General features: G+C 45.4%; 1 protein-coding gene across 18 annotated transcripts in view; it reads right to left on the bottom strand.

Annotated features, from left to right (window-relative positions):
• Nucleotides 1–826: 826 nt before the first annotated feature.
• LOC1270021 (probable beta-hexosaminidase fdl) overlaps nt 827–13,705 on the bottom strand; it is a 39,649-nt gene continuing 26,770 nt past the window's right edge. For 16 of the 18 annotated variants that reach the window (XM_061644154.1, XM_061644158.1, XM_061644160.1 and 13 more), the window contains 5 exons: nt 9,004–9,067; nt 6,155–6,447; nt 4,715–5,406; nt 4,489–4,645; nt 827–4,428 (listed from right to left, as the gene is read on the bottom strand). In XM_061644154.1, the coding sequence (XP_061500138.1) occupies nt 3,270–4,428; nt 4,489–4,645; nt 4,715–5,406; nt 6,155–6,447; nt 9,004–9,033 (2,331 nt within the window). In that variant the 5' untranslated portion in view covers nt 9,034–9,067 and the 3' untranslated portion in view covers nt 827–3,269. The remainder of the gene's footprint in view (nt 4,429–4,488; nt 4,646–4,714; nt 5,407–6,154; nt 6,448–9,003; nt 9,068–13,705) is intronic. The other 2 variants (XM_061644167.1, XM_061644168.1) reach the window with 1 other exon arrangement.

Raw genomic sequence — 13,705 nt, forward strand, 5'->3', positions numbered from 1 at the left:
ACACACAATAATAAGATTTTAGTCTCTCGAAAGTCACCGATACACTACTGACATGCTGTGCCCTGTCCAACCGTCCCGATTGGATTGCACAAAATCACTTCAAAATGCAACATAATTTCCTCGTTACTGCCCTCTTCTGTGCATTTAAAGCTAAATAACGCTACCTGTGGGGTGGGGCCATTTAATTGCAACGTATTTGCAACGACGCTAAACGGCGGCCAAATCATCCCTCATTCTCGCCCCCCTTGCACGATGCGAAAGCAAATCTATAATTAATGTCCATCTCACCTTGAACCGAACCGAACCGGTGTGTGTGTGCCCTATGGGAAAACGGCAAAAACACGCGGGCAATGCAAGCCAATAGTGCACCACGGTGGCAGTGAAAACAGAAAAATCAAATAATAGCAACAACGGAATGGTCCCGGCAACGTTTCGGAATGACATTGTGCTGTGGAGCCATGCTTTGCGACGGGGTTTTGCTATTGTGATGCCAGTCCCCTCCCCCCTTTCGGTGGGGTTTACAAAGCGGTCAGTTTAATGTTTAATGTGAATCGATACAAATAAACACGTTCGTTGCGCTGTTAAATAGCTCATTATTGATTTAAAGAGGTAGGATGTGCTTGTGCACCTTCTGCTGCAGTAACGGAGCCAATCTGGTTGCAACAAACGATTCGAACTCCTTGGAGACAAACCACTGTCACTGTCGTCAATCAATCAATCGTTTTTTTGGGTCCTTGTCGTCGAGATTTCGGATCAATTTGAACTCCTGCAAACATTCTGTGATATTATCTACATCCTCTCCACTAACTCAACCTATACCAGTGAGTTGTAGTTATGATTCGTTTTCATTTTATTACACTACCACTTAAAAAAGAATCGGAACTGATAGACAGAGAGAGAGCCCGCTACGATCGAATCTCAAGAAAACATGTAAATAACTTATCCTCACACTATCGACGCAAAGCTCATTTTCCGTGTGCTTCTTCCCCCTCTCCACTCGCTTGTACTTTTCATTTCACTGCACTAACGACAACCAAAATGCAACAAACAAGCATGAAATCAGAAACAGGGTCCAACGGAACACGTGACACATGCACGAATTTTGTTTTCCAGTTCTTAACAATATGCAATTACAGCAAAAGGCAAACGGCTTAGCTTAGTGTTTTGTCCTCCCCACTTTGTCTCTCTTGCTTGCTTGCTTTTGCAAGTTTGTTCATTTCCAAAAGCGTTCGCAGTTTTGCGTTCGCGGACGTGTGATACATATCGGTATACATTTCCATTTAAAGTTCTGCTACACAATTAAATCCAACCGAAACTTTCCCCCGCTTTTCACGGTGATGAGTGTATTGCTCGTTCGGCATTTAATATCCGCAATCATTTATGGCTCTCCTGTGTCTTTCACGCTCTTTTTTGTAGCAAATCAATTAATCTAATCAACATCGCTGACGTTTTAAGGTTCGTCTGTGTGCTACTAGTTGGTTTTAAAACAAATGTGTCTAACTGTTTTAAATCAAACTTTTGCACAGTAATCTCTTAAAGGAAAGTGTACCTGTTTCTATACATACTATATTGTTTGCTTTTCCTAATTTCTCGTTCCCACGTTTTCTTTTCTCACAATCAGGCATTTTGGTCGTTTGACAATGACAACAACAAGTGTTCCGTCCTGCAAGTGCTGCTTAGAGCTTCCGTTTTTAGATAGTTGTTTACCTAACTTACGCCGCTACGTTACGCTTAAACCTACAGTGCACTTAGTTTAGTGGGAAAGAAGTGTTTCGACTGTGTGTCTGTTGGATTTTGTTAAATATTAATATTACAATTTGGCAAAACGGAAATGCCGCGCGCCTGCAAATTGTCTGTATGCTTTCTTTTCTGCTAAATTAAAGCAATAGTTAACAACAAACATAATAACACGAAACAGATACAGCTAACCGCTTGCGCAAATCTCAAACCACACGCACAAGTGTATGAACGGGACGCGACACAAAAAAAATAAAGGAAATACTTAAACACTTACGTACGCTAGCGAAATCGTGTACAGGTATATCGGGAGGGTTTACATGAAATTACTTCACCTTTTCTGTTTGCACTTGCTCCACACACTTTCACGCGCACACTAAAGCTCATTTCGAAGCAGCTTTACCGTATCCTTTTTGACTAATTATCCTGAAAAATTGCTGTACCACAATTTCAACCATCATCATCATATCGGCATTTGTAACAATTTGGAAAAGAATGCACGAATTTATAGAAAATTTGTTCACCCAGTAAAGCATAGAAAACACAAACGTCACAATGCACGCGGGTCGTTTAAGTACGCGTGAACCAATACAATTCACCTATCGTCTACCAGGCGCCTCGTGACGTTATGTTTACCGTGCAAATCCTTTTCAGAATTTTCCCATTTTGAGGTATGGTGTATGGAGGAAAATAAAGAATTGTTTCTAAGGGTATGTGGGAAATTAAATATAAATACTCCTCTACAGAAAGGGTCCGTGTGTTTTGCATTGATGATTCTATCGCTCGTTAGTATCTCGTGCCTATCTGCTAGACTCGTCTGCTACTAGAGAAGTTACAACCTTCCGTGTTACTGGTTCCGTTGCCGTGTGAGTGTGCACGTTTTTTGTTTGTAAGTTTGTAAGCGCAAAATGTTTGTTTTTTGTTTGTTACTAATTCTTCATAGACTATACTAAACTTGGTAAGAAACCATATTAAACCATAATTGTCTCCTTCCGTTCGGCTAGGTGTCGTGTGTACTATTATCATGATCATTAAACGCTACGGTAGGTGTGCAGGTTACAATGTTTCTCGTTTTACTAGCGCTACGCTGAAACCTCCGAATAAGTAGCTACCGTAACACTACGTCAATCATTTACAAACTATGTACAACCGTGTGTTCTTTTTTGTTTTGTTTTAAACCTTTTGCGCAGCTCCCCGGTACTACAGGTTCAACTGTGCATCACACTACTGCGCCGTGTCATAAATATCTAACAACAAACAAAAATTCTATCCTCATCTCATACTTCTTCCCGCCCGCCATTCCTGCTGCTACATGATTGTTGGTCATAGTAATATCATGAGTTTCAAGCGTTTTCTAAATATATGTGCCCTCCTCTCGCGTCGTCTTGCCCAGGCTTCCCTTTTTCGTGTACAATTGCGTGTAGCACATCGGTCAAAGCGCCCTCTTTTTTGTCAAACTATCACAACCACACAGTACCATCCCCTCCTCTAGCGAAAAATCACAAAATCTAGTAGAACGGGTTGGCGTAATATCATACACACTCGTCCTGGTTCTGCGCACAGTACTTCGGGAAGATCGGTTCCGCCCGCAGGCCCAGCTCGAGCAGATGGTTCCGGAACACCGACATCCGATTGTACACCTCGAGCGGCACCGACTCACTGTACCGCTCCTCGGTCGGATCGGTCCACAGCCGCTCGGCCAGGGCGGATGCGCGCGGCCACAGCCGCGCGTCCAGTATCGACTCGTCCACCTGCTCCGTCCACATGCACGCCTCGCCGCCCAAAATCTGACGCATCTGCAGCGTGGTAAGCTTCATCTCCTCCCACGGCCGATGCTTGTACACCGTCTGCCAGTTGCGGTACGGCGAGCAGGCCCCATCGCCCGTCGACCGCCAGCTGCCGAACCCGCAGTCCAGATACCACGCGTCCACGTGCGATATCACCAGACTGTAGCCGCTGTTGATGAGCTGGAAGTTTTCGGGCCACTTGCTGCCGCCCCACACCTGCACCGCGAACGTGTTCTTCGACAGGCACGGCGCACTGGTAAGCCCGCTCGACCACACGCCGACCAGGCGCGGTGCCGTCGCGTTCTGTCCACTGGCGAGCTGCAGCCGATGGTACGCCTGCAGCATAAAGTCGCACCACAGCGTGCGCATGTCCGAGTCGTTAAAGTGCTGCTGCCAGCACTCCAGGTTCACCTCGTCCCCGCCGATGTGGAAGTAATCCAGTGGGCCGACAATCTCCAGCAGCTCCTCGTACAGCTTCTGCAGGATCAGATAGGTGTTGTTGTTTTTCGGGTTGAGCTGTCCGCACGGTGGCTCGCCGCAGTAGTTGCTCCACGGCTGCTGGTTGATGCACAAGCTCAGCTCGCCGAGCCCGTGCTTGGGACCCCAGTCCCACCCATTGCCGGCGTGGGCCGGTGCATCGATCTCCGGTATGATCTGGATGCCGCGAACCTTCGCGAACGCGGTCAGCTCCCGGACGTCGTCCGCGGTGTACACCTCACGCTCGGAGTAGGCACCGTACCGGGCGAGCTGCGGATAGTGGCGCGAAACGAACGGGAAGCTCTGCGAGTCCGTGATGTGCCAGTGGAACCGGTTCAGCTTCGAGTGGGACATGCCGACGAGGGTGCGCTTGATCGCGTCCACCGTAAAGTAGTGACGGGAGGTATCGAGCATAAGGCCACGGTAGCTGCGGGAGAGAAATGGAGCTTACCATATGACACCAAAAAAGATTTCAAGGAGGACTCACTTAAATTTTGGCACATCTTCAATGGACGCCTTGTTGAGGACCTTCAGCGTACGCTCCTCGTCATCGAACCAGATCAGCTGCTGCAGCGTGGTCAGCCCATGCTTTGCGCCAAAGAACGTGTTGGCAGTTATTTTTACGATCAACACACGTGCAGAGTCTATGAGAAAGGACGGAAAAGGTTTAAATTTCGAATTTCTAGGACATCATCCACTCATCTATCACTTACGCGTCACCGTCATGTTGTAGCTCTCGTCCGTGTGCAACGTCAGGTGCGTATCGCCCGACTTCTCCACGTGCACGTTCACCTCGAACGCGTCCACATCGTACCGCTTGTCGCTGACCAGCTTGAAGAAGTGAATCTTCCCCACGCCGGACGTTTCCGACCCACCGGCACTCCTTCCAACCGTGGCCGCATCGTTCACCTCCGTAGCGAGCGACCGTTCCTCCGCCCGGGGCAGCTGCTGCACCCCAGCCGGGACGGACGCCGCCGGCACCGCACCCTCGATCTCTTCCAGCGTCGCGCCGTGCGAAACCATCGCGGCACGAACCTCGGCCCGCAGCACATCGTACGCGTCGTGCAGCAGCTTATCGACCGGCTCGAACTTGGTCACGATTTTCACGTGCATGTCCGACAGCCGAAAGCGGGACGTTTTGCTACCGATCGTGGTGGCACCGGTCGGCTGCGGCCAAATATTGATCGGCCCACAGGTCATTGTACAGGTTAGGTAGGGGATACGCTTGCCGGGTGAGCTGCTGCTGCTGCCCGCGTTTGCGCTCCCGGCACCGGCTGGCGCTTGTCCTCCGTGCTGCTGCTGGTGCGCGTTGTTCGTGTCAAAGTCCTCCTCCACCCCATCCACGAAATGGTGCCGCACGCACCGATTGTTGACACACCGGTACGTCCACAGCCGCTCGATGGGACTGTGCAAACGAAAAGGGAAAGTAAATTAATAAGTAATTCGATCAATAAATATAGGTATTTAGGTTAGTGCCGTAGCCCAGCGTTGGAGAGTTGGAGTGTGTGGGAATATTATAATCTCTTCCCGCCCCCCTGTCTACAATGTGCTCAAACCACTTTACTCAAGCATGCAAAGCAAATATGTATCCATTTCCATACCGAACCAGACCAATTTTATGGTCTTAAGCAAAGTAAACCCCTCATCCATCTCTTGTGGAGTTTCCAACGGACCACACCAAGCAGAAAAAAAACCGCCATTCGGAAGCTAATTGTGCTTTATGCTTCCATTTCCGCTCATTAGTATGGTTTTATCGTCGCAGGCAAAATCGTTAACGGGCAGCCTCGTGACGGACTGGCTCGGTCCGAGACATTTACACGGATCATAAACTGTCGTGCCGAAACGTTGATTATCTGGTTGGCAGTAGAAGTGGGACCCCTACGTTTGTCGATGAGAAGGTATGCTACCGGGTAGCTGCTTCCTACCCACATCATTGTAGAGCGAGAAGACACAACCAAAAAGGGAGTTGCGCCCCCCGCATAACGAGAAAGGCGTGGTTGGTGCTTCATTCGTTGCCGCAAAATGGAAGTAATTCTTCAAACCAAATGTTACAATAAATTCGATTACATTCCTCACTCCAATAATTGTAATTTACTTTTTTGGTCCTTTTTTTCTTGGATTGCTTTTTATGCGCAGGAAACGAAACAACTTACTTTACGGGGATGGCACTGTCCCGGACGCTATCGCCAGCGCTCATCGGAGCGCCGTCCAGGCTGCCATCGACGATGTGCGTGTTATAGATGCCCATCGCCATCGTGCTGGAGGGTTTGGTCGACTCGGAACTGTCATTCCAGTACAGCAGCAGCAGGAAGCTTGCCAGCGCACAGACGGACACTACCACGATCGCCTTCTTGAGGGCGGACCTCGTGAGGGCAATCTTTTTGAACATGTTTTTCAGCACCGTGACACGGATGTTGCGCGACTGTGTGGATGCTATCGAGGAGCGCTGCAAGAAAGGAAAGAATGGAATAATTGTTTATTTATAAAGACACTACAGCGCACCCAAACCTAAACTACACTAAATGGGGGAAAAAAACTTTAATTTTCCATATCTTTCAACCAAATCCAAAATTAAAATCTAAATCGGTACCAAAAACGATGCGATAACTGAATTATCAAATAGTCAAATTGTTCACCCTCACAGCCTCACTACAACACCGAGAAACATCAATCAAAAACTGACACCGCATAAAAGGCAAGAAGAAATGTGTCAATCTGGAAATTCGGCATGGCAAATCCATCCGGACTCTCAGGACTCACAGCAGCAGTTTGACCACACTTTTACCGCATGCGACAATACGGCCGGAATGGATGGGATTTTTGGGGTTAGATCAGGCTGCTAGGAATTAATTAAATTAGGACATCTCTCAGGTGAACTTTCGGGTGCGTAGTTGCGGTATTGTATCACCTTTTGGAAATAACAGAGTGATTTGATCTGATTTGAACGGATTGGTGGACGAATTCTGATGTCACTGGAAGTGTCGTACTGGTGAGAGAGAAATCATTCGTTTATGAATGAATATCTATTATTGCAGGGTTTTCCAGGTGTTCTCATAGTTGTGGGACACTTCATTGATCTTATCGGAAGTGAACTGCATATGATGAAAATTGGACTCAACGGCACCCTTTTTGGATAGGCGCCTTGGAAATTCCTATTAGAGTTGTGCAACAAGGATGCTCTAGAGTCCAATTCCCACTACATTAAGTTCATTTCACGTAAGAAGGAGTCAATAAAGTGTCCCACAGCTATGATAACTCCTGGAAAACCCTGTAATACATGTCGGCATTTATAAATGATTTAGATTAAAAGTGGAGCGGCAAAACGAGCTTCACGGTCTAATGAAATATAAAAGATGATCCAAATTAAATTAACCCAAATTGTACAGGCTTGAAGCAGACGTCTTCTACCAGAAACTATTCCCTTTCCTTAATAACTAACTATAACCATCACAGTAGTGTCACAGTCACAGAGAACTTTCCGCTAAGAGGAATGACTTATGTCACATTAGCAGGCGCGCAAAGCTCCACTGTCTTCAATCTTTGTTCCATCTTCCATTCAAGTTAACATATCCAGGTGTGTGATAATCCGACACATTCTGCCAGCGAACTGGGAAATAACACACACACGCCCGCGGAGTGGAGTGCGAGTCTATGGAAAGTTTTCTGATTATACCCGTAAGAACTAATCAGACTAAATTGGCGGCAAAAATGTGAATCCAACCAGTAGTAGAGCGCAGCCGTAGGCAAAGTTCCAATGAACTCAAGGACGTTTGCGACATGCAGAGACAACGCGAGAAACGACGCGTCTCCGGGAAGTAGGTCCTTCACGGGTGCATTCACACTGACTAACATGGGTGAGTGATTATTATTAGCCAGACAAAGAAATAAACCCACTAATGAGAAAAGTCTTGCCGGAGGAGTTGGGCAGATGATGGCATGTAAAGGTAGGGCCTGGGATTGATATATGTGATGCTGTTTTGTTAGGGTTGAAAGGACTTTGTTTCGTACCCCCAGTCGGGCATGAATAGATGCGTTTTAGAGCAACAATAGAATAGGACAAGGTTTGTATGGGACCAACCGTGCAAAATTCAACCGTTGTGGTGTCCATTTTTTAGATTCCACTATTACAAGCTCCATCGCAGATAACTAACAGCTGTAAGGTGCACCAACAAATCATGAATGAAGGTAAGAGTTACAGTGCACAGTAAACCGATACGCGAAGCGCACAATGACCGGACAATTGAAAGCCTAACCGGGAAGTAACGAAACCCCTTAAGCCTCTTGTCTGGTAATGGACGGTCATCGCGTAGTACAGCATCAGCGAAACTTTCACCTTCGCTTCTGCTGTTTCCCCCAAATTGAAGGGTCATCATCATGATTCACGGGGCAAGACTCTTCACGAAACAGACCACACAAAAAACCCCGAAAGACACAGGTAAGGCAATGTGACATTAGAAGGCAAAGATTTTTTGGCGAAAGTGATGCCATCGTCGGTTGCTGAACCCCACGGCCACGGGAGGCTGGTAATTAAATTTACTTCAAATGAATCGCGAACCGCCCCAAAAACGGTGTCCATCCGTCGTCGTTGTCGTCGCCGACGACGGGCGAAAGTGTGGCTTAAGTGTAGCTTTGTCGAGCAGTGAGGGAGTGTTGTGGAGAGGGAGTTTTTTTTTTGTTATGCCGGAAGCTACTCGTACGGAACTACACAGCTTCCCAAAGTGTGGCGCAGGTCCACGCAAAACGTTACGTAAAATCACTTAGAGGGACAGTTTTCTAACCAGTTTGGGAGGTGACGCACTGAACACCAGTTGGGCACGACTTTAAAATGAACTTAAAGAAGAAAAAAAAATGGCAACGGAAAGCTTTTTTGGGAGTGATTGAAAGGGAACTACTTTACAACTTTATTACTTTGCCGCTGCATTAGTGTGTTAGTGGTAGTGTCAAGAGTTTTAATACGTTTTCATGATTGTTAATAAAGATCTCTTTTTTAGGTTTCGCTTACCCTACTGTTGTAGTCATGAGAGAGCAACATGTTTTAACTGTACGCAACCATGGATTTACAATACCTGCAAAGAGAAGAATTGAAAGAATAGGTTTGTTAAATAGCTCAATTGCTGACAAAATACTCAGAAATGTATTATATTAATCTTTTTTAATGAAAACATACTCCTAACTGTCATACATTCGACTGTAAGAGACAACTTAAGCTCGTATGCATTTAGTTAAAGCTCTTATCCTATTCTACAACCGAGCTTTTTACGGCATTCACTTCATTTACCAACAGGAAGACAACATATAAGACAGAGGAAATTTGCATCCTAAAGAAAGGTTGATCTACATGGCACACAAAACACTGCTCTGACACTGCTACACCTGCTCTCACAGCTGGAAAACTGCATTTGCGAATATTCTTCCCGTGCCTCAACTTCCTTTCTCCACAACTGGCAAACCAAAACCAGCCCGGACGAGCGAGCTTCCTATTCAGGATGTAGTAGCGTTTGGTACTGGGGTTTGGGAGGGCGAGAGGCCTTGCTCAGCAAAAGAATACCGCCACAAGCAGATCTTTGCCGTGTCACACAGGCCCGGTGAAATGAATTGCGAAATTTCAATCTATCTGAAATAATTGAATTGGAATTAGGTAGCACAGTCGTAGCCGTCGTAGTGGTGGTAGTGGTAGTAGCAAACTAGTCCACACCGTAAGTCACTCCCGTACTAGCGCGCCACTACTGAAACTGGAGGTTGTACTTGAAATAAAACATCAACTAGAACAACACACAGAAAAAAAACACAGAGAATGGTTGCAATATTCGCTTCCAGTTTTTGTTATTGCTGGTTGTGAAATGTAGGAGTCCTACGAAATGCCCCCCTCACACAGATGCGTCCCTCCTGTCGGGTCTGACAAAAGCAGAACGACGTCTCGTCGTTATAAACCGAACCAAACCAACGGAAGAGGGGAAAAAGCTCGTTATATCTTTGCACAAACCCGACCGACCGAAATTTAAACCGAAATCCGTAGCATAGGAAACGGTACAACAGTACCAAAGGGATGGGGTAGCACGAGGGGACGACCGACCTCAACAACACGCGCGCGCTTACGTATAGTAACGAACCACGAATCACTCTTCTGGCTCGCGCTACATTCTCAATGACCGCGAAATATTGCGCTCTGCGTGATTCATCTGGATGGGGATTATTTTTACCATACGGATCCCCTCGGATGTTTGCGTTCTAGGCGGAAATCCCATCGTACTGTTGGGCTGCGTTCTGATCATGATGATACTGATGATGAAGTTGCGGATTTTTGGAGTCGGAGAGAAAGGGGACAAAATTGATGACGTAGACCCTGTTGTCTCCTTGGTGTAAAGAGAGTTCCAAATGTCAGGCATTGGAAGATATCAGCGTATCTTGCTGCTTTGCCTTTGGTAATATGTCCAAGGAGCATTTTCGGTTGTTGCGTCTATTTTAAGACATCTTCTGGATAGTATACTACGCAAAGGATATTTTGATGCTATCATTAAAACAATTATTAAACATAATTGCTAATGAATGGAGCAACGCAGGCGGAGAAACCGAAACGTCTTGCAGGGGTTAAGTTGTCGTGCGTAATTTCGTAACATGTGCGACCAGACATTCAGGCAAATGTTAAAGGCCTCAACTGTATCCTTTCAGGCAAAGCACGGGATCATGTGGGTTATCAAAATGAAGCTGAATGCTGGATCGGTTGGAGCTAATTACATTGTACACAAATCATAGACGTTGCCCCAAAATAAAGCAAATCCTTTCTTGAATGCGTTACAGATGAAGGTTTGTTGTTTCATTAGCTTTAACTGTTTTAAATATAGAGAATCTAAAGGAAAACTGTTAAGTTGTGAAAGGTAGAACTCTACTTCATGTAAAAAGATCTTCAGGAATAATATCTACAGTAATCTGTATCTACGTCAGTAGCTTACTGATTACTAGCTCAAAAATAAAACTCCGAACCTCAGTCGATCTGAAGCCGAAATAGATACCGAGGATTTTGAATAGAAATATCTCAATTCTGAATCCATGATGCTAAAACTGTGCGTCACGCCCATCCCGCATCCTGTAACCGAGACGACAGTGTATTTTAAAATTCTCATAACATTCGCATCGATTGCCAATATTGGACGTACCATTGGCCCATCCTGTACAGCATATTGGAGTCAACAGACAAAAATTAAAATCCCTATACGATGATCTCACCACACGAGGTCCTCCTCTACCACACACACACAGACAAAGGAAGGCCGCAATAAAACCGCAAATGATTTGCCGCAAACTGACGCATAAAACGTGTCCAAAACTGTGTGGCCCATCCACCCCCGGGGGCGTATCGTATCGTGACCGAAGCTTCGAAGCTCATCTAATTAAGAAGGAAGCGAACGGGCGGGCAGCAGCAGGAACCGGGACGCCATTACGTAAGTTATCGTTACCACAAAACTTATCGGAAATGAAAGGTCGTGTGGTACGAGAAAAGGAAGTGTGGGGGGGGGGTTCGAGGGAGGGAGGGTGTATTTTTAACGCAACCAATCAATATTAGCCGGCATCGCGAATAAATGAACTCTTTTTAACAGTCGTTTAAAGTTCATTTTGGTTTAACCGAGTTCATTTGCTGTTCATTCCTGTTAAAATAAACGACCGTCAAAACAGTTAACGACTGCTCGATATCGCATATAGGCAAACACGGGGAAAAAATCGAGCAGTATAATTAAACGACTGTTAATTTGTATCGCATACGCTCTTGACAGTCGTTTGTTTAACGGCAGCATATGACCAGTCGTTAAAATTAACAAATGAACTCAATGCGTTCGCGATGCCAAATTCTAGCAATTTTTAACGACTCTGGTTAATTTTTAACGACTGTTAATTTTAAACCAATTCTTTCGCGATACCAGCTATTGTTTACCAGCCACACAGGGGTAGTAAGTAAAAGGGCACCACCACCGGCAGCACCACCACCGGCAGCGGCCCATGCAGTTATTTCGGTTTTCCACTTATTTAATCACTAGCGGCGGTATACTTCGCTTCCGTTATTCAAATAACAGGCAGAGAAGGGGAAAAGGGGACAGGAGAGTGGTAACGGAAGTGGTTGACATTTAGATGGTTTTGTTAGTTTTATTTATTTACGGCTGTACGTTGCTGTTGAGAAAGCTGTTCCTTACTTTATTTGCTGCTTTTTTGCATTATTTGCATTTTTTGTGAAAGAGCTGTTAGTTACTTATTTTTTTATAACTTTATTTTCAACACAAATTGTTGCGGGGAAATAGTTTTCCTTACCACAAAACACTCAATCATCGTTCTCTTCTCTCTCTCCCTCTCTCTTGGTGACGCTCACTTGCACGCACTCGAAACTGTTCCGTACACGCACCGGGCAACCACCACGTGCTCTACGCCAATGCACGCGGCAAGATGATGGGCAAAAAATCACACCAAACTAACCGAACCGATACCGAGCGGCCAACTAAAGAAAGCGTCGCTCGACAGCATCGACATCGGCTCTAGCAACCGGGGCACGAGCATAACACCCTAACCCGATCCCTCTGCTGTTCTGCTGCTGCATGACTTCCCTCTTATGATTCCCGCTCTTTCCCACACCCTAACCAACCTTAACAACCCGCAAACACAGACACACACACCCACAAAAAGGTGGTAAATAGTTTGCAGCCTAGCGCCACCCTAACAACCCACCCACCCGCACACGGTGTCATTATGTTCGCTGGCGCATTTAGCTTTCTTTTTAAGCGCAAAGGAACGACCCAATATGAGCAGAGGAAAAATTAGGCGCACACGGTAACCAGAAGCTAGCAGAAGGTTGAAGAACCAGGGAAAAGAACAACCAATAGATACAGGTGCAGCAGTAAAGCTTCTTCGAAGTGAAAAAGAGAGATAGAGAGATAGAGAGAGATGGAGAGAGATGGAGCAAGAGGGAAAGGGAACAAGAGGACTTTGAAACGGAAGTGAAGAGCAGTACACAAATCACGGCAAACGGTGGGAAAAGCTACGCGGCATGGTCCATGGGTGGATAAGCGGGTGAAAAGCTCTACCTTTCCGATGCCTTCAGGCGCAAACCTTCTCATTCATTCGGCACCGGTCGATTCTTCCAAACTACACTTACCGTTTTTGTCTATGTAGGGATGAGGGTGATTCGCTAGTTTCTTTTGTGGCAAGTTCTTGGCTCAGTTTAGTTTCCAAGTTTCGGAACATTGAACGGCAAATGAGGGGGAGGGTAAGTCTATTCAACACATTATTATTTGTGTACCTTGCTGACTTTTAAATTCTTGCGAAGGTCACGAAAAGGTAGTGAATGGTAGAAATGTTAATGTGGTAATATATTATAAAAGAAATATGTCTTGAAATGTTTTAAATGAACATGAGATATTCATTCTATACTAAAGTACATCAAACACGTTTAAAAATTATCAAAACTGCCAGAAGATGGTGCGAGAAAATACAAAAAAAAGAAAATTAATATAAACAAGAACAAGAAGAACAAATATAAAAGAAAAACTGATAAGCTCGGATGAAAATATGTAACAACAAACTATACAAAACGATAAATAGAACAATGATTTAAAGCATAGCAAGTAGACCCTTCATGAAACAAACAAAAAACAAACAAAAAGCATAGATAAAAGCAAAACATGAAATGAAAGATACACAAAATCAGATACAAAGATTTAAGT

Source organism: Anopheles gambiae, chromosome 2, assembly GCF_943734735.2.
Source record: "Anopheles gambiae chromosome 2, idAnoGambNW_F1_1, whole genome shotgun sequence".
Taxonomy (NCBI): domain Eukaryota; kingdom Metazoa; phylum Arthropoda; class Insecta; order Diptera; family Culicidae; genus Anopheles; species Anopheles gambiae.